The sequence below is a fragment of the Periplaneta americana genome, chromosome 1 (assembly GCF_040183065.1).
Source record: "Periplaneta americana isolate PAMFEO1 chromosome 1, P.americana_PAMFEO1_priV1, whole genome shotgun sequence".
Taxonomy (NCBI): domain Eukaryota; kingdom Metazoa; phylum Arthropoda; class Insecta; order Blattodea; family Blattidae; genus Periplaneta; species Periplaneta americana.
The window spans coordinates 175,106,717-175,126,833 of record NC_091117.1 but is presented as its reverse complement, the minus strand read 5'-3'; the positions used below and the strand labels follow the sequence as shown (position 1 = coordinate 175,126,833).

Sequence of the window (20,117 nt, the reverse complement as noted above, 5' to 3'; positions counted from 1 at the left end):
TTAAAGAAGTATTCAACTTAATTGTAACTTAATAAAAATTGTGATTCATACACAAATGGGGTTTCTAAATAAATTCCGGGAATATAAAGACAGATTTAGTTAATTAAACATAGTATGGCATGTAACTGTGGTATTAGTTTCCAAACGAATCAAATTCTCTGTAATGATCTAATGACTTTAGGGTCTGTTATTGATTACAATTTCAAACAACTCATTGACGTCATATTAATGTGTGAATCATTTCGATTAGGAATGAGGAAGCAATTATGGAGTAGTTACGAGAATGCTTCCCCTTGTTATATTGTCTTCTTTGTAAATAATATCTCTGATTGAGGTTCTGGCTGATATGTATATATATATATATATATATATATATATATATATATATATATATATATTATCAGACAGTACATCTCACTTGACTATATGTGTCGGAGGAAGAACAGTAATATTGTTTGTATGCATCTGAAGTCTGATTAGTGGAATATGTATAGCTCGCGCAAGGAACGATTACCGAAAAACAGTGGTGGCGTTACTGTATGTTTTGACGTGTGTATGTATGCCGAGGGAGAGATAGGTACGGGCCGATGGAAGTACTGCCCCTTCCAAGAAGATGAATAGATGGGGACATCGCCTGTGGAAATGAAGAGCGTAGCAAGAGAAAAATTCGAAGCGAATTAAACGCGCAACATTATGTTTACGAATAAAATAATGATACTCTGCGAGGGGAACGCTCCATCACTACATAATAAAATAAACGCACTTGAAACAAGACACGTATTCACATGCAGTGGAACTGAAACTAAAACCGTAATGTAATTATCACAATGCAAGACTGGTTTTATCGATGTCGTTTCTCTTCCGACTGTACTCTTGAATATCATTCAAGTTATCTCGTGACCTTTCCTGCCGCCCGCTTTCCCTTATCGAATTGTTTCGTTCGCATTCCTGTCGTCGGTAATCCCTGCTTGCGAGACCTATACTGTACTCCAATCAGGAGAAAGTCTCAGGGGAATGAGACGCAGCGGGGTAATGATGTGAATGAGTGTTGATATCATAAGATGTCATGAGGTCACACACGTGGGTACATGCTTCTCCATTGGCTAACTCTCAAAGCACAAACGATAACACTGATACACACATATTTATACTACCCTACTTACAAAATTAGATCACGCTTAATCTCCTGGTCTTTTAATCCCTCCATACAGGAAATAACATATGCAGGAGAGCGCATGTTTTTTAAACTGACGTTATAACGGTAATATTATCTATCTACTTCGCTCCAATAGATGACGCAATAGTAACCACATTCCTTTCACGGTTAATCCCCTGGTTGGAGAACAGTAGCTAATCGGCAATGTATGCATTGGAGGGAGAAAGGAACTGACCACATATTGCCTTGTTAGTAAATAAATATTTATTGCCTTATTTGTAAATACATAACGCAGTTACTCCAATTTCAATGTAAATTGAAAAAGTATATTAATGCCGTGTCCCAAAGTTGAAGTCTATACTACACCCTAATGATTAGCAACTTGTTTCGTAAATTTATTAGTCGACCAGCAAACTGCTGTACAAACCATTGTCATAACTATATATATATATATATATATATATATATATATATATATATATACATATTAGCATGATGAGATTGGCCGTAAATGCTCCTCTAATTAAATTTGACTAGCAACTAGCTAGTAAACTATACACTGGGGAACTTCGGACATTGTATGCTCGAATCACGTAAATTACGAAGTGATGACGATAATTAGCAGTGTTGCCAATACAAGTTCAGGAAAAATCTCCAGGAAAGAATGAAATTCCCCAGAATCCTTATGTTGTCATGTAAAGAAATGTTTCTTTGCACTGTCAGGAGTTAAATAAGCGCTAAACTCTACATGGAAACTATTTTTGTCCGTTAATAATAATAGCCTACGTATGTAAAATATGGTACAACTAATGGGAAAGCCATTAATTTTGCAGCAATGGGACTGGCGAGTGTGTCGTACTAGTGTACGGCTTAAAACGATGTATTTTACATTGAAAATTCGAGCACATTACATTGAAAACTACACATTTCCAACAACTTTTCCATCTTTACATTTTTCGCTACCTGCACTAATAACGGAGTTTATCTGTGTCGCCAGAATTTTGAATCACCCTGTGTAATAGGTCTGTTTTCCACAACTTCAAGACTTTCCACTTACAGGAATGTCTATAAGCCTCCACCAATAATTATTCTTACCTACTATTAGATGCTGCCATCTACTAACTATCAAACTTATAATTTCCATGCCACGCACGCTATACTTAATCACTATATGGCAGCCGTGGCGAAAATGTTATCGTGCGCCGAGCCACTGTGTAACCTGCAACCTGCATAGCATCTATGGAGGGAGGCGGACACCCGAAGGGAAGTGAAACAAATATCTGAATTATTAACGGATTTTTATTTTCCTTACATCAAACACTTAAATATAATTTTATACTGTATAAGGTTACAAACTAATGTTTAGTACGTGTGACGAAGAAAGAAATGAATAAGAAAACATAGGACACATTATCACAACCTAAAATTAACTGTCTTCAGAACGTCTCTGCGACAGAGTTTCAATATCAGGAATTATATCACTTACTGCCAGTCGTAGTTGATCACGAAGTGTTTGTCAGTCGTGATCTAAATTTAGTTTTTACTATTTTCATTGTTGAAAATCATTTTTCACAAACGTAAGTTGTAGCGAACATGACTTCAACAGAGCAAGCGAAAGAAGGAAGCTTCGGATATTTATTTTTTGGTAAAGATTTGAAAAGTTCAACATTTGTAAAGTCCTTACATCTAGCTTTCATTTAACATCACTTAGTAAATCTGTGAGTTTAAATTGAAGATCTAACCGCATTATTCGGACATCTGCTGAAAAAGGATCGACGTACAGAGATGATGTTGATAATGATGATGATGATGATGATGATAATAATAATAATAATAATAATAATAATAATAACAATAACACTTAACCTTTTAATATTTCATGAGTAACATGTAGTATAATGCCGTTTTATGTCATACAGCCGTTTTCCTCGTAATACTTCTGAACAAATGATACATTTAATATTCTCATCATATTGGCCGCAAAAAATGCGTCCTCCCATCCTACTTGAACTTTCGTTTTTGTAGAGGTACATGGTTTCGAGAGAGGCATTGCGACGATACGCCACTCGCAGGTCAGAGACAAATACAAATGGAACGGAGTTTAACTCCAGTGAGTGAGAGGGTGGAGTTGGGGGAGATAGGAAGCAAGAGAAATGGATAGCTATCATTGCGAGACACAATGTACTCGCGAGTCACATTTTCGCCACGGCTGCTCTATGGAATTATAATGCCGATGTGGAGTTAGTTTCACTCCCTTAATTTATGATAAGTAAGCCTACATAATATATTCTATTGCAAATGGTTTTTTAAATGTCTCGAAAATGTGTCAACAACCCTTATATATTTTGTTATTTGGTATGTGTGAAAACTGAAAGTCACACTTTTACACCATTGGTTAATGAATCCTAAGAATTGTAATTTGGAGACCAAGACAAGCATTGGTACCTCATATTTGTTGTGGTACATTTTCAGGCAACTTAAGAAAGAAAATAGCTTCAGAATTCATGATTACTCGTATTAATACAGTTTGTTATAGGCTACCGATGTTATGAACTTGAACGAGATGACTGCTGTAGTCCGGTCAGCTTTCTTAATTCCCTAAGGGTGAAACCTAACCATTTTTCCCCATTACTACATAAGCTAGTGGATTATAGTGATTTTCTAATTTGCAGGTTGAATTTCCTTTTGCCAACTTCGTTTCGAATTTAGGTACTTAGAAATGCAACTGGTAGTGATTTTATAACTGTTATGTTGGCAGCAGTGACACAAGTTGTCAGTTGTTTAAATTCTGAAAATTCAAATTGTTCTAGATTTCTGAGCCAATTACTGGAAGCTAGTGAAATATGAACATACTAATAATTAATTAATATCAGTATTAATATTAATACATAATAGTGATTAGAGTCATATAGGCTAAGTGTAAATAAATATAACATATATCGTGTGATAGTTGCCCTTGAGTAATCGATAGAAATACCATTTAATTAATTTCTTTCGTGTTTAGACTTTTATTATAATAATGGAGTAAATATTCTAAAGCAGGCCTGCACAAGGTTTGCGCTCTCCGAGCCGGCTCACAGCTCATGAGAGGAATGCAGATATTAGCTGCGCTCTGTATAAGGGTGGACTGGAAGAAGGGGTGATCTCGTACAAAATATACACAAAAGAAAGTACTATTACGAGTACTTATGAAATGAATTCCCGTTCAGTGTTTGCAAAACTATCTTGGACTATTATTAATTAATAACGAAATATTTATTTTACAGAAATAATAGAAACTCTATAGCTACTTAAATGTACAATATCATTTTGTTATATTTTATTTATCAGTACATCAAAACGAGGTTTTATGTTGTTGGCAGCTGAAAGGTACAGTAGCCTACTGATCATAATGAAACATCAGTTACAGATGTTCGATGTCTGCCTTTATTAAAGTTGATTATAGAAAAAGTTGCTCACAAATATAAATGTTGAGCCAAACATAGCAATCATTTTCACAGCCAGCCTGTGTAGTCGTGGATATTATTGCTAGGGTTTAGTCTTGTAAAACTCAACCAGGCTAGTAGTATTATTCAAACAATCTTTAGCCCTTATGTCACTTTGAAGAACAATAAGTTCGAGCTGTAAATCGTTAAATGTTATGTTCCGTCTTTTAGATTTCTCCATACTGTACTGTAACAGTAGATAAGCAACGTGAAAGTTACTGAGAATACGCCTACACACTGCACTCCAATAGATAGCTGAGTGGTTGTTTCCCTCTCCTCTACCTATAGCAAGTCTCTGACGTGTCTTCCTCTCCGTTTCGGCGAGCGGTAAACACAGCTCTCCCGCTCTGAAAGAGCGCGCGCGCTCGTTGAGTCCTGTTTGTGCAGGCCTGTTCTAAAGCATACATTTCAAAATGGCATTCGTTTTCGGAATTCATACTAATTATTTCACGTGATCAAACAAAATACATTTTTAGGTTAGGTCTCGTGATTCGTAAACTGTTTAGTCAAAGCAATGAATTTCATGTTGTGATACGAAATACATTTAATACTAGATCTTACACTACTCTACTAACAGCTAACATAATGTGCGAGAGATCCAGGAGAAAAATATACTCTTTCACAAATTACTGAACCTTTTAGAAAACACTTCCCCATCATAAATAAGAGATGTGGTAAATAAGTAAGATATCGTTACAATAACGATATATTATTATCATTATTATTATTATTATTATTATTATTATTATTATTTTTATTATTATTATAGTACATGGCATTGTATGATTTTATCCTATTTTGGTGATATCTAGTATTAGTTGGCAACACTGAAGAGACGGCCAGATTAGTCTTTTAGGGACTACTCTTACGTGATTCTGAGCATAGTATTTGCTATAAAAACCTCAACTGTTACCTTTGAAATAATATGCATTACATGATTTACCGGTAACTATTTAATTTGCGTTAGAATCACAATATATGTGCATATTACACTAATTATCCCGCAGAGCAGAGACATATCCAAAGTAAAGATTCCACAAGCTGTAAACTTTACTTCCAGTTGTTTCACATAACTTAGCAAGGACTTTAGTTCACTTGTAATTTTATGTTCCTGAATTTCCGGCACGAGAAGTTTTAGTATTAGGAATCTGACCCGATGTGCTTCCTGTGCGGTCATGTGGCATGGCACTACAATGACTATTAACAGAATTATGTGAACTACATTAAATAGTGAACAGTTAACTAAAGTCGAAAGGCTAGTAAGCAAACTTGAAAATTCATCGATAATGAAGACAAAAGAAGTTGTAATACATGTTAAGAGCCAACCAACGATCGTGAAAATGGGAAGTCCGAAAGCAGAGTTAATCAGAATCGAGATATCATAAAGTTTGCAGTACATGGCTTTGATATCACGAAGTTTTAATGGCTTCATAATCTTGTTGTGATTTTGAAAGTCGAAATCTTTTAAATTCACATTGCCGGGGTCTTTATGTAAGAATTTCAAATCCATTGGCGGTACAGAAAATACCACACTTTCAATCTTAACTCTGTTCGGATCTGAAATGTGTGCTTCGAAAAACTCATTCAATATATTGTACTTTCTCTTCAATATCAGGACTAGCGTGACGAAATGAATTATGACTAAGGAATTCATAACTAAAGGGATTGCTCCCAAAGACAACAAGAAACAGTTGCTTTCGCAATAGTCGAATACGTTGATGATCCACATAATGGAACTTGCTCCTGTAGTGACCAAAGCTCCAATCAAAATTATCAGTCTGATGTGCTTGTACATGTTAAGTCTTCTGTAATGTTCCATAAACCATTTGTCCACTTGAGAGATACAGAATAAGATCCAACGCATCTTATGTCTGTTGAACGTCATCACACACATAAAAGAGGTGATAATAGACACACTGAGTGGCAGGTTAAACGCTGCAATACAGACCACTTTCCTCACATCACCCTCCACAGATTTAAAGTTAATATTCGTATTAATATACGTAACAAGAAGGATGAAAAATGTATAAGCCAGACTCCAGGAGTAGCTGAACAACCTGAAGTATGTAGATGGTCGTGTCATGTGCCATGGCTCAGGTGCCAAACCAACAACTTTCAGTGCAAGATACAAGGGCTTGAGGGCGGAGTACACGTTAACTTCAGACATGTTTCAATTTAACTGAATTTGGATAGCTGTTGAAACTTCGTTTGTTATGGCAGGACTTGTTGCCCATAGTAACATAATCAATTAGTAAAGTGCAGCACTCGTAGAATCATGTTAATGACATTGCATTTTAATTTCTCTCAATGAATTTAATTACTTAATGGAGTTATTCATCAAATTATTGTGCAAACACCGTGGTGGGAATATAATGGTGAAGCAGTGCGCAGCCTCGCCCGTTCTCCTACTACGTGATGACGTCACGCGGGAAGCATTGCAGACTCTCTCGGAGCTTGCTAGCTTAGCTCAGCTCAACTCCGTAAGGTTTTGGAAGTGGGGTAGGTTAATTGATTATAAATACCAAGAAGCTGTATTAACTAATCCCTTCCCTACTAACGTCTTGTCAGGAACGTGATGCTCTCCCAAAGCATAGCCGTCTAGACATGACGTCTTTGTGACCCTGCGACTTTTATTGACAGTGTTCATTCAAGCTGTCAAATGCAGTTTTTTTCAAGCTGTCTATTTAGAGGGTTGTTGTATGTTGTAAAACGATCTTTCGTGAATAAGAGGAGTTATTTTCCTCTAAATATACGCGAAAGGTTTTCCAGAATTCTAACTGTTTGAATAAAAGTGCATTGAAGTTCTGTCCTACATTCCAAGTGGACTGAACAAAGTTTAAGAAAGGGAATCAGAATCGAGGTTTTGTAAGAGTTATTGGCAGTAAAGTGACATGACAGAAAAGGTCTGTCTACGAAGCACAACATTCACATGGTCAACATAAAGGAAAAAAGGGTAACAATGAAGGGGAATAAAGAGTGGTAAAACTGAAGGGCGTAATAGAGTACAATAACGTTATGTTGTGGGTTGACTGTCAGGTCAGCGTCAGAATGAAGTCTTATATCCCTTCTCCATTATGGGAAAATACGTAAAAAAAAACTACAGAAATGTTTCTTCAATATAATGTTTATGGTACTTTTCAGCTTTTCAATGTCTACGTAATTGCATGTAAGACCGTGAAGGGAAGCAAACCCAGGAAGGAAAGGATCTATACAAATCTTCGACTTGACCTGAAAGCAGGAATTTTATAGAGGGTTAATCAGTGGCGGCTCGTGGGTATTGAATTAAGGGGGATTGCATACAAAAATAAACCAAGCAACTTACTTTATTTAAAGATTAATTCCATATGCCTTATCTTGTAAGTTGTGTTTAAATGAGACAGGCTCATGTCAGTAGATTTACTGGCATTTAAAAGAATCCTGCGGACAAAATTCCGGCACACCGGCGACGCTGATATAACCCCTGCTGTTGCGAGTGTCGTTAAATAAACCATAATTTAATTTTTTATATGCAGATTTGAACCTTAGAAATATCTAACTGGCGATGTTGTAGTTGGTTGTATAATATATCTACATGATACATCAATAAATGAAAAAAATAACTGAGCCAGAAATTGAATTCAGGATCTTCAAGAGCACGCACCAGGGCGCTTACCTCATTTATTGTGATGTTAGATGTTTCAGATTCCATTATGGTTTGAAAACATTCTAGCAATGGCTCCTTCTTCTCATGAACAACATTTACTGTTCTTATTTTAAATCCATCTTGTTGCTCCAGCTGATGGAATTGTCTTTGAAACACATTAATCTAATACAGACTGTGTGGAGATCGAGAGAAGAAAGCAGGGATACTGGATAAATTAGCAAAAAATATGCGAGCCTTTGTATTTTGTTTAGCGGCTCTTTCCATAAAACGTGGACGTAACGCGTTTTGATTCCGAGCTCCTCAAATACGTTCAATAAAGTTTTATCGTCAACATTTTTACATTACATAAAAAAAACACACATCAGTTTTTCATTCCAGTGATTCTGCATATTTCTTTTAGTAAAATGCTCCTGCACACAATTTTAATATCTGAATATTTTTTACACAAATTAAGTCCACAATTTCCACATCTGACATTATTTTCGTAATGTGAACGGCTTTCTTGTTAGCAGCTAGTACTTGAAATAGACCTTGTTTCACCCTCACAACCACTTCTGTATTATCTTCCTCACTACCATTTTCTTTCTTCAACTCCGCCGGTAAACCAGTTTCCAATAGCACTATAATATCACTTTCACCCAAAACATTAAGGCTGCTATTATCCACAAAACAACTCATGTCTATGTTCTGTATCCCTGAATACAACTAGATTTGAATAAACACCAATAAATAAAGAATAAATTTACCAACTCAAGTTTCTACACTGCAAGTAAATGGTAAAGTGGAGAATTGAAACAGTAAACAAATTTAACGGCACTACAAACAGTTACAACAATGGACAAAAATCACAGAATTAAAACTCGAAAATGTTTAAAAGTGTAGGTCATATGAAATGCCAAGGGTGGGTAAAATCTGTCCACTAACAAATACTTCAACTTATTAGTCTGCTATATTTTAAATCTAAAACAGTACACATGTGTGCATACTTTATCATGTTAGAGACAAATATAGTAAAGGTGAAAGCTGTCAGATTTCATTAATTCATAAAAATTTAGAAAATAAAAAGGGTGGGCAATTTTTCCCAACCGTGATAATGCTAGGGTTAAGCGAGAAAATAATTATTTTATGCCCATTGATTGACGCCTTTTTTGCTCCTCTATTGACATTCGAGACAATTGAATCCTTCCATTTACTGAAGTCTTTTCTGTCTGGAAGTTGTTAAAAGATACCACAGCTTTAAAATTTTATGAGACATGTAATTAAGTCCTTTTAGCTTAGAAAGTTTTGAAGAACTATGAGAAAATTATTCCCTTCCGCGGAGCGACTCACATGTGAAACATTTTAACAATATGATACACAGGAACATACTAGTTAATAGTAATTATAATTATATAATTGCTGTAATTACTCACGTTTCGTTATTTAGGTCTAATGCACTATCCTCTGATACATGTTCGTCTGAATTGGTTTTGAAGTGGCCTGAAGAGTACATGAACTATTGGCAATGATGTCATGAATTTCTTTTCTCCTTCTCCGTTTTTCACATCTGTTCAATCTCAGATTATCTGTTGATTTTCGTTTCAAGCAAGACTGCGCCAGAGCTTTTGTGGGTACAGCGTCTACTTTCAGATTACGACTGCTTTTTGGTTCATAATTTAGGAGTTTCTGCTTTAAAGGTACTTCGTAACTTGACTCCTCAAAATGAAGTGAACATATTCGAGCTGAAACAACATTAAGTCTAAAGATTTTTACCCCCTTTCTTTTCCCTCAAAGCAATCTATGGAATAAGTCAAACAATAAGTTTAACATGAAAATATATTTTGCAAATGAGTTGCGAAGCAAATAAAATTTAGTAACATGAGAGAAAACTCATCGTGCTGTAAATTGACTTCATCCTCCCTTCTACAAGCATGCAACCATTCTTGCCAAGTCTTCATTCTTCCGAAACCTATAATATTTTACATCAGTTCCTTTTGTTTTTCGATTGTAACTCAAACAACCAGATACTGCACATCCAGGCATACTAATAGCATGTGTCACATTAATAGCATTACTGATACAAGAATAACATTCAATATAATATATATAAACAAAGAATTAACACCGTGCACGTACACACAACAGCTGTTTGTTTTGTTCCTCAAGCACTGCGGTGCGAATTAGCGCGCCGCTGCTGCTTCCCAAGTGACGACATGCGCAGTAGAAAACGAGTTTGAGTCAACCGTCTGCTACACCATTATATTCCCACCACGGCAAACACCTCCTTTATTGAACAAGCGATGCTTTAAAAAAATAGTATTGTTCACGATCAAACCTTGAAGGGAAATTCAATTTCCAATTTATGATTACTTCTTCACGATTCAGAGTTACAATGTCCAAGAAAAAATGTCCAAAGCTCTTCAAGTCCAATGGAAATTTGGTCAATATGAAAAAAAATGTCCGAAATCAAAAAGTCATATGTAGATAGTGCAAAAATAGTTTGTCCAAAATCAAAAAGTCCATATGTAGGTGGTCCAAAGTAAAAAAAAATCCATAGGTAGTCTCTTCAATGTCAGAGATGAATTGTAGGTTAATTCTAGTAGGTAATTGTTGAGAGTGTTGCTAGGAATTATTGGTCGTCTCTAATTTAAATCGAAATTTATAAGTAAAAGTATGGCATGCTTAATTGATTCACAGAAGAAGAAACAAATTTTGGTGCATGACGGTTTCATATATCATTGGCATTCGGTTAACAGGGAAGAAGGATAAGCGGTGTTGTAAATGTACAGAAAAAACCCGCTGCAATTCTACATGCGCTACAAATTTTGATTTCAATAATGTGATCATAAAAAAGATGGCACAAGTAAGCATCTCCATGAAGCTAGTGTTGTTGAAATTGAAGTGAGGAAAGTGTCACATGTACTTAGGTCTATTGCGGAAGCATGTCCTAATGAAATGCCCTCACGAATTGTCTGTTACATTCTGGGAAATGTGCAAAACTAAGAGATTTTAGCCAATCTGCCATGAAACTTGACATAAAAGTTTCACATTTTAATTTATATTTACAGCATCAGTAACTTAAATAATGTAATATTTATTTATAAAACCGTATGGCCTTAACTCTGCCAGTTCAAATAAACTACTTTTATTATTATTGTTATTATTTAACTTAACAGTGCTAAGTTATTTATCATTGAATGTGATAAATAGATCCATAACCAATTATTAATGAAAACTAATATTTTAATATAAGATTGCAGTTTGTACCTCATAGGGAAAATATATCATATCTCTATGTCAACTGATCGATCGCAACTGGTTTATGACATATCATACAAAATTTCATTAAATACATTTATTGAAATACGGTATTGAAAGATATAGATTGTTCAGTAAGATTTTATAATTTCTCGTGATTAAAGTATTAGGTTTAACGAACAGCACTTACAATGTCCAGGTGTAATATTATGTTCAAAATACAATCTTGCAAGCATATTACTACTGTACATGATAGATAGATGGATTTATTAAGTAATATTATACATACAGATGTTATATTATCATAATTTTCTCTAAAATGAAATGCACCGATCTTCTGACCGTACGTGCTTTGTACCTAAAACAAATCCTACTTTGTAGGTTACACTACCCTAACCTATGATTATATCCAACCACTCCCTAAAAGAACATACAGTACATATTAAAATGAAAATGGCACAACAAAACACATTATATAATATATCCTAACCTAAAACAGACATAAAAGTGTATAATTGGGTAGATACCATTATTTCTTCGTCAGTTCGTATCACAAACTTCAACAGTTGAAGTTCGAATCTTTCTCGCCTTCAAGAGAAACAATCCAGTCTTTTGTTGGTATTCTCTATTCCCCATGATGTCAAGACATGTAAGCGAACTCCTATTCTGACTTAGCTTCGAGGGTGATAGATATTTTCCCCGTACATGTTCCAATTCGACACACTGTAATAAAATATGTCTATAGAAATCATTTTCTCTGCACAGTGGACAAAGGCGCTCTCCTTCTTCGTTGACAATTTTATTACCCTTCCATGCCCCCAATCTTAGCCACGCTAAACCTGCTCTATTGTCTTTGTTACATCAATTTATGTAATCACACCTCCTGCAGTTAAGCATGAGATCTGATTGTAAATGTAGTGAGAACTTTTCCGAACATTTGAACTCAACCTCTTGCCTCTCGATACCAATTAAACGCATATTACTGTATATAACCCTATTATTAACACATAGGCCTACATATCTACTTAGAATATTAGATTAATTATTTTTTACGAAACGAAGCTTGAAATATTATTACAGAATCTTGTTAACTGTGTGATTTAATTACAAGGAAATAATAAATACATGCACACAATTATGATAGTCTACTTGACCTGCGCTATGACAGCCACGTAGGTGCATATAACTCCCACTATACAACATAGAAGAGGTGAATCTAATGTGAAAAATCCGCAGGCTGTAAACTTCACTTTCATACTCTTAAGCTGAATGAACAAACGGTCTAAATCACTTATGCATTCTTCACCTGGATCTTCTGCCAAAATCAGTTTCTGCACTAAGACTGTTGGTTTATTCCCTTCCTCAGTTGCCCATTGACAGGATAAAGTTATTGCCAAGAGCATGAAAAAGCAAACGGCACACAGCAATAAGTCAATGCTCGCAGCAATAGGACTTTGTTTCTCTTCGGAAAGATCTTCCAGTGCGAATACGACACCAGAGATAATGTGAGTTATCAACCAGATGGACGTGGCTAATATCGGGACACCGAATGCGGAGGAAATCTGAAGAGAAACATCGTATAATTGGCAGTATATCTTCCTCAGTTCCATAAATTCCAGTCCTCTCAATTTGTACTTTCTAGGGATAAACTTGAAGTTCACGGGTTGTAAACCCAAACTCTGCCTTGTACTTAGAGACTTATCTTCCACAGACATATCCAAGAGCGAATTGAGAATGCTATACTTATGCTTGAGAGCCGTGACCAAATGGACAAACTGGAGGATTTCAACAACGTTCAGAAGGAAAGGTATGATTCCGAACATGGTGCCAAAGCAGTGCGATCCGCAGTAGATTAAAACGTCAGGAACCCAGAGCCCGAAGGTGACGAGCACGGCCATAACCAGCTCTACCACAATACAGAGACGGGTGCTTCCGTAGAGTCTAAGAACGCCCAGGTTCCTCAACAGTAACTGATCCAGTTGTGCCATATCCTGGAAGAGAGCGCTCAACTTCCCGCGATTTACAGTGAGAGCTGCAAGAATGGTGACGACACTGCAGGTGTACATGGGCACGAAGTAGATGGCAATTCCTATCGTCGTCCTGATGGTATTTGCGTGTGAAATTAATACAGTGGACAATACCAAAAATAGACACACCGCCAGAGACAGGATCCAGAAGATACTCCAGATGTGGAGTGCGATGATCCAGTTCGAAGATTGTGAGCCCTCCCATGGTAAGGGAGAAAGCCCTAAAAATTGTGAAACAAGAGATAGAGGGCGGAAGGCACGATATACGTCAAGTCTCGACATGGCTATGCAGCACTCGGTCGATAATTACCACTAATATGTTGCAAACAAATGTTGAGGTCATGAAGAACCAATTTACTTAATTGTAACTTAAGATCAGATACTGTCTGCTTAAAACATCACACATGTGCTTTCATCTAATTATGTTTCTTGTGAAATTGGATGCAGTCTTGTGTAATTTTAGGGTGCCTTAAAAGAAAATAAATAACTATATGCAAATAATCCCTTTGCACTGCGCACGTGCCATTTTTAATTGATTAGTTTGAATGAAATTTAATTAATTTTGTATGACTGATTCACATTAAACCTTCATTTCTTGTTTTATACATTATTATGCACTATTGTTAGTCAATAAATGCCTCTTTCGTGTTATCTTATACCTAATTTTTTACGGTGCCGCTATGATGTCTTTCCAGTCATTAATCTTTAGACCTATTATTCGCGTTTCCTAATCCCTAAATATTGATCTTTTTTTCCGGAGCTACTTAAATTATCTTTTTTTTTTTTTTTTTACAGAACATAGCCTAACTTTCGGAATTTATTTAATACATTATTCAAATATGTCATTCCCTTTATACTTTATGCTACATTCAAAATCAATGGGACACTATGTGTTTAAAAATGTTTGACCTAGTGAGGTGCCGAAATTGAATTTATATTTATAATAATTTCTTCAATAAACATTTTAAAATTATTCAAGCCTGTCTATTTAATTCTCATTTTTAACTTTCATGTACAGTAGTGTCAAAAAGAACCGGACCGACCCTTGTAGCTGATACAAAAGAATCCTGTGCTGTGTATTGTGTCAAACTGTGGTAATTTCAATATGGATAGTGAAGCCAGAGGTATACTGCTATTTAATGTAATAATACTACTAATACTACTACTACTACTACTACTACTACTACTACTACTACTACTACTACTACTACTACTACTACTACTAATGATAATGATAATGATATTATAATAATAATATTTATTTATTTATTCTGGCGAATACGCAGTTATCTTTGCCGAATAGAGGTAGAAATGTAATATTGATGCCAGATGAAAATAAAACTCTTAAAGATTTTCGTCTGTAAGTTTGAGGCACTGTAGGGAACAAAAGACGGTAAGAATCAAATGCAATAAATTTCATTGTCACAATTAATTATAGAAGATGGATGTGTTTTGTGACTAGGAAAACTTGAATCTGTGATTCTGAAATCAGCTACAAGCGTCGGTCCGATTTTTTTGTTGCCACTACTGTACAGTATTTTTTAATTTTTGCTGATGGGCCTATTTTGCAATGTAAGATAATGCGAAATGAGAATTACGGAATACATCGAAATTGCTTCTAAAACCCATCGCACAACTCTCTCTCGTTTATAACAACCAAACAAGATAAACAGTCTACCGGGAATCGAAACCATACCCCAGCACAACTACAGATTAACATGTGAAAGCGACTGTCGCCTCAGCTACGCCCATGGCTTTGAAAATATTACACAACTGCTTTGTGCTTTATAATTGCAACTGATTGACAGAAATACACTATCCATCCGATCTATAAATAGCAAAAGTATTCACCAGTAACGTAATAGCAAGCGCTGTACTATTCTGAACTTATTTAAAGCATAACTCGACTGAGATGATACACCTGATCGTCTGAGTGCCCAGAATGGTGCGATATGTTAAGCGTCAGTCCCATCGTCCGGATACCGAAAATCGTGAGATAAGTTGATCGCCAGTCCGATCATCCGCGTACCGAGAATCATGCTGTAAGTTGAGCGCAGGTCCGATCGTCCAGGTACCGAGAATCATGCTGTAAGTTGAGCGCTAGTCCGATCGTCCAGGTACCAAGAATCATGCTGTAAGTTGAGCGCCAGTCCGATTGTCCAGGTACCCGAGAATCATGCTGTAAGTTGAGCGCTAGTCCGATCGTCCAGGTACCAAGAATCATGCTGTAAGTTGAGCGCCAGTCCGATCGTCCAGGTACCGAGAATCATGCTGTAAGTTGAGCGCCAGTCCGATCTTCCAGGTACCGAGAATCATGCTGTAAGTTGAGCGCTAGTCCGAAAGTCCGGGTACCGAGAATTTTGCGATTGGATGAGCTTCCGTCCGATCGCCTGTATACCAGATATTGTTCGATAAGCACAGTGTTCATCCGATAGCCTGTGTACCAGGTTTTGTGCGATAAGCACAGTGTCAGTCCGATAGCCTGTGTACCAGGTATTGTTCGATAAGCACAGTGTTCATCCGATAGCCTGTGTACCAGGTATTGTTCGATAAGCACAGTGTTCATCCGATAGCCTGTGTACCAGGTATTGTGCGATAAGCACAGTGTTCATCCGATAGCCTGTGTACCAGGTATTGTTCATTAAGCACAGTGTTCATCCGATAGCCTGTATACCAGATATTGTGCGATAAGCACAGTGTTCACCCGATAGCCTGTATACCAGGTATTGTGCGATAAGCACAGTGTTCATCCGATAGCCTGTATACCAAGTATTGTGCGATAAGCACAGTGTTCATCCGATAGCCTGTATACCAGGTATTGTGCGATAAGCACAGTGTTCATCCGATAGCCTGTATACCAGGTATTGTGCGATAAGCACAGTGTTCATCCGACAGCCTGTGTACCAGGTATTGTGCGATAAGCACAGTGTTCATCCGATAGCCTGCGTACCAGGTATTGTTCGATAAGCACAGTGTTCATCCGATAGCCTGTGTACCAGGTATTGTTCGATAAGCACAGTGTTCATCCGATAGTCTGTATACCAGGTATTATTCGATAAGCACAGTGTTCATCCGATAGCCTGTGTACCAGGTATTGTTCGATAAGCAGAGTGTTTATCCGATAGCCTGTGTACCAGGTATTGTTCGATAAGCACAGTGTTCATCCGATAGCCTGTGTACCAGGTATTGTTCGATAAGCACAGTGTTCATCCGATAGCCTGTGTACCAGGTATTGTTCGATAAGCAGAGTGTTCATCCGATAGCCTGTGTACCAGGTATTGTGCGATAAGCACAGTGTTCATCCGATAGCCTGTATACCAGGTATTGTGCGATAAGCACAGTGTTCATCCGACAGCCTGTGTACCAGGTATTGTGCGATAAGCACAGTGTTCATCCGATAGCCTGCGTACCAGGTATTGTTCGATAAGCACAGTGTTCATCCGATAGCCTGTGTACCAGGTATTGTGCGATAAGCACAGTTTTCATCCGATAGCCTGTATACCAGGTATTGTGCGATAAGCACAGTGTTCATCCGATAGCCTGTGTACCAGGTATTGTTCGATAAGCACAATGTTCATCCGATAGCCTATGTACCAGGTATTGTTCGATAAGCACAGTTTTCATCCGATAGCCTGTGTACCAGGTATTGTTCGATAAGCACAGTGTTCATCCGACAGCCTGTGTACCAGGTATTGTTCGATAAGCACAGTGTTCATCCGATAGCCTGTGTACCAGGTATTGTGCGATAAGCACAGTGTTCATCCGATAGCCTGTGTACCAGGTATTGTGCGATAGGCACAGTGTTCATCCGATAGCCTGTGTACCAGGTATTGTTCGATAAGCACAATGTTCATCCGATAGCCTGTGTACCAGGTATTGTTCGATAAGCACAGTGTTCATCCGATAGCCTGTGTACCAGGTATTGTTCGATAAGCACAGTGTTCGTCCGATAGCCTGTGTACCAGGTATTGTTCGATAAGCACAGTGTTCATCCGATAGCCTGTGTACCAGGTATTGTTCGATAAGCACAGTTTTCATCCGATAGCCTATGTACCAGGTATTGTTCGATAAGCACAGTGTTCATCCGACAGCCTGTGTACCAGGTATTGTGCGATAAGCACAGTGTTCATCCGATAGCCTGTATACCAGGTATAATGCGATAAGCACAGTGTTCATCCGACAGCCTGTGTACCAGGTATTGTTCGATAAGCACAGTGTTCATCCGATAGCCTGTGTACCAGGTATTGTTCGATAAGCACAGTGTTCATCCGATAGCCTGTATACCAGGTATAATGCGATAAGCACAGTGTTCATCCGATAGCCTGTGTACCAGGTATTGTTCGATAAGCACAGTGTTCATCCGATAGCCTGTGTACCAGGTATTGTTCGATAAGCACAGTGTTCATCCGATAGCCTGTATACCAGGTATAATGCGATAAGCACAGTGTTCATCCGACAGCCTGTGTTCCAGGTATTGTTCGATAAGCACAGTGTTCATCCGATAGCCTGTATACCAGGTATTGTTCGATAAGCACAGTGTTCATCCGATAGCCTGTGTACCAGGTATTGTGCGATAAGCACAGTGTTCATCCGATAGCCTGTGTACCAGGTATTGTTCGATAAGCACAGTGTTCATCCGATAGCCTGTATACCAGGTATAATGCGATAAGCACAGTGTTCATCCGACAGCCTGTGTTCCAGGTATTGTTCGATAAGCACAGTGTTCATCCGATAGCCTGTGTACCAGGTATTGTTCGATAAGCACAGTGTTCATCCGATAGCCTGTGTACCAGGTATTGTGCGATAAGCACAGTGTTCATCCGATAGCCTGTGTACCAGGTATAATGCGATAAGCACAGTGTTCATCCGACAGCCTGTGTTCCAGGTATTGTTCGATAAGCACAGTGTTCATCCGATAGCCTGTGTACCAGGTATTGTGCGATAAGCACAGTGTTCATCCGATAGCCTGTGTACCAGGTATAATGCGATAAGCACAGTGTTCATCCGACAGCCTGTGTTCCAGGTATTGTTCGATAAGCACAGTGTTCATCCGATAGCCTGTGTACCAGGTATTGTTCGATAAGCACAGTGTTCATCCGATAGCCTGTGTACCAGATATTGTTCGATAAGCACAGTGTTCATCCGTAGCTTGTGTACCAGATATTCTTTGATAAGCACAGTGTTCATCCGATCGCATGTGTACCAGGTATTGTTTCAGGACAGCGGAGTCGCTCGAGATTGTTATTTTTGAAAGTGTTTAATATAGCATTGTAGTAAGGCGACAAAATTCTAACTATACATATTTTATTAATTATACATTTATAATTATTTATGAGTGATATATACTTCTGTTTGTAGAGGAACACTTATCAACTGTAAACTATCATTACTAGAAAATACATATAACACAAGAAATTTAAATTATGATATCATGAAAGGCGAAAGCAGAAAATAAAATAACTATCTTACACAAACAAACATTCTACTTTCGTATAAAATCTAATTTCACTCGCTTGGACTATGAATTACTGTTAAACTTGTTTTTATATGTACAATTTACTCTTTTCAAAAATTATTTCTATTACTAGAATTATTGTGGATATTATTATACCAGATAACAGAATCATAAAGAAAACTGTGACAGTTTCTAAAGTCACACTAGATGGTGTATCGTCTAGTATTTCGGTCAGCGTAAGAGGTTTGGAGATGATGTCAAGTCTTCTCAATATCCCCGTCTCCTTCATTTCCTGAATACTGAAATAAAGTTTAATTATTAACAATATACACTATTATATTTGTAGAAATGAGTAGTACGCAATTCTCAATCTGAATTATAAAGCTCCTGTTACTACTACTGCCACTGCTGCTACTGGTACAATAGGCGACTCCTTGATTAGATTAGACGGCATTTCGGAAGGCAGTTAGCTTCTATATGCGCCTAGCATTTCTGGTATGTGACGTCACGAGCTTGTACAGTAGAACCAATCACAATCAGTCTATAACAAGCACTTCCCGAGTTCGTTTGTTCACGTGCGAGTGTTTCAATACATTGAATAAGTAAAACTAACATTTACTATGTGTATGTAAGGTAAATAAATGGAAGAAAAGACTGTAAAAAGACAAGTATTACACAAGCAGGAGCGGAAAATAGTGTTTAAGGTGTATAATTATTTTAAAAACGTTGACGAGCAGAACGCTGCCGGCCATCTTGATGCCTCCGAAATCTAACAACAAAGAACTGAATCACTAGCGGACTTTTAGTAATCATAATTACTATTATTTTTATTGATATAGAGTATATTTCATTTGATGCTAGTCTAAGTGGCGGTTAAGACATGCGACATTCTTATAGATAAAAGTAAGGTTACTATGTGTTCAGAAAACATTCATCGCAACATTAATCAAGAAAATGTTATTGCTTAATGTTAGATTACCTTACCTTTCCCATGAGAAATTGATTTTTTTCAAAGACATCTTGCGCTCTTATAATGTACAGTAGTGGCAAAAAAAACCGGACCGACCCTTGTAGCTGATTTCATAGCCTTGTTCACTCCAGAGCACGATAGATT

At 37.2% G+C, this 20,117-nt stretch overlaps 1 protein-coding gene across 1 annotated transcript in view; it reads right to left on the bottom strand.

Annotated features, from left to right (window-relative positions):
* Positions 1 to 18,918: 18,918 nt before the first annotated feature.
* Positions 18,919 to 20,117, bottom strand: part of LOC138694775 (probable glutamate receptor) — a 33,842-nt gene continuing 32,643 nt past the window's right edge. Inside the window, exon 8 of the mRNA XM_069818875.1 lies at positions 18,919 to 19,302. Coding sequence (XP_069674976.1) covers positions 19,092 to 19,302 — 211 coding nt within the window. The 3' untranslated portion in view covers positions 18,919 to 19,091. The remainder of the gene's footprint in view (positions 19,303 to 20,117) is intronic.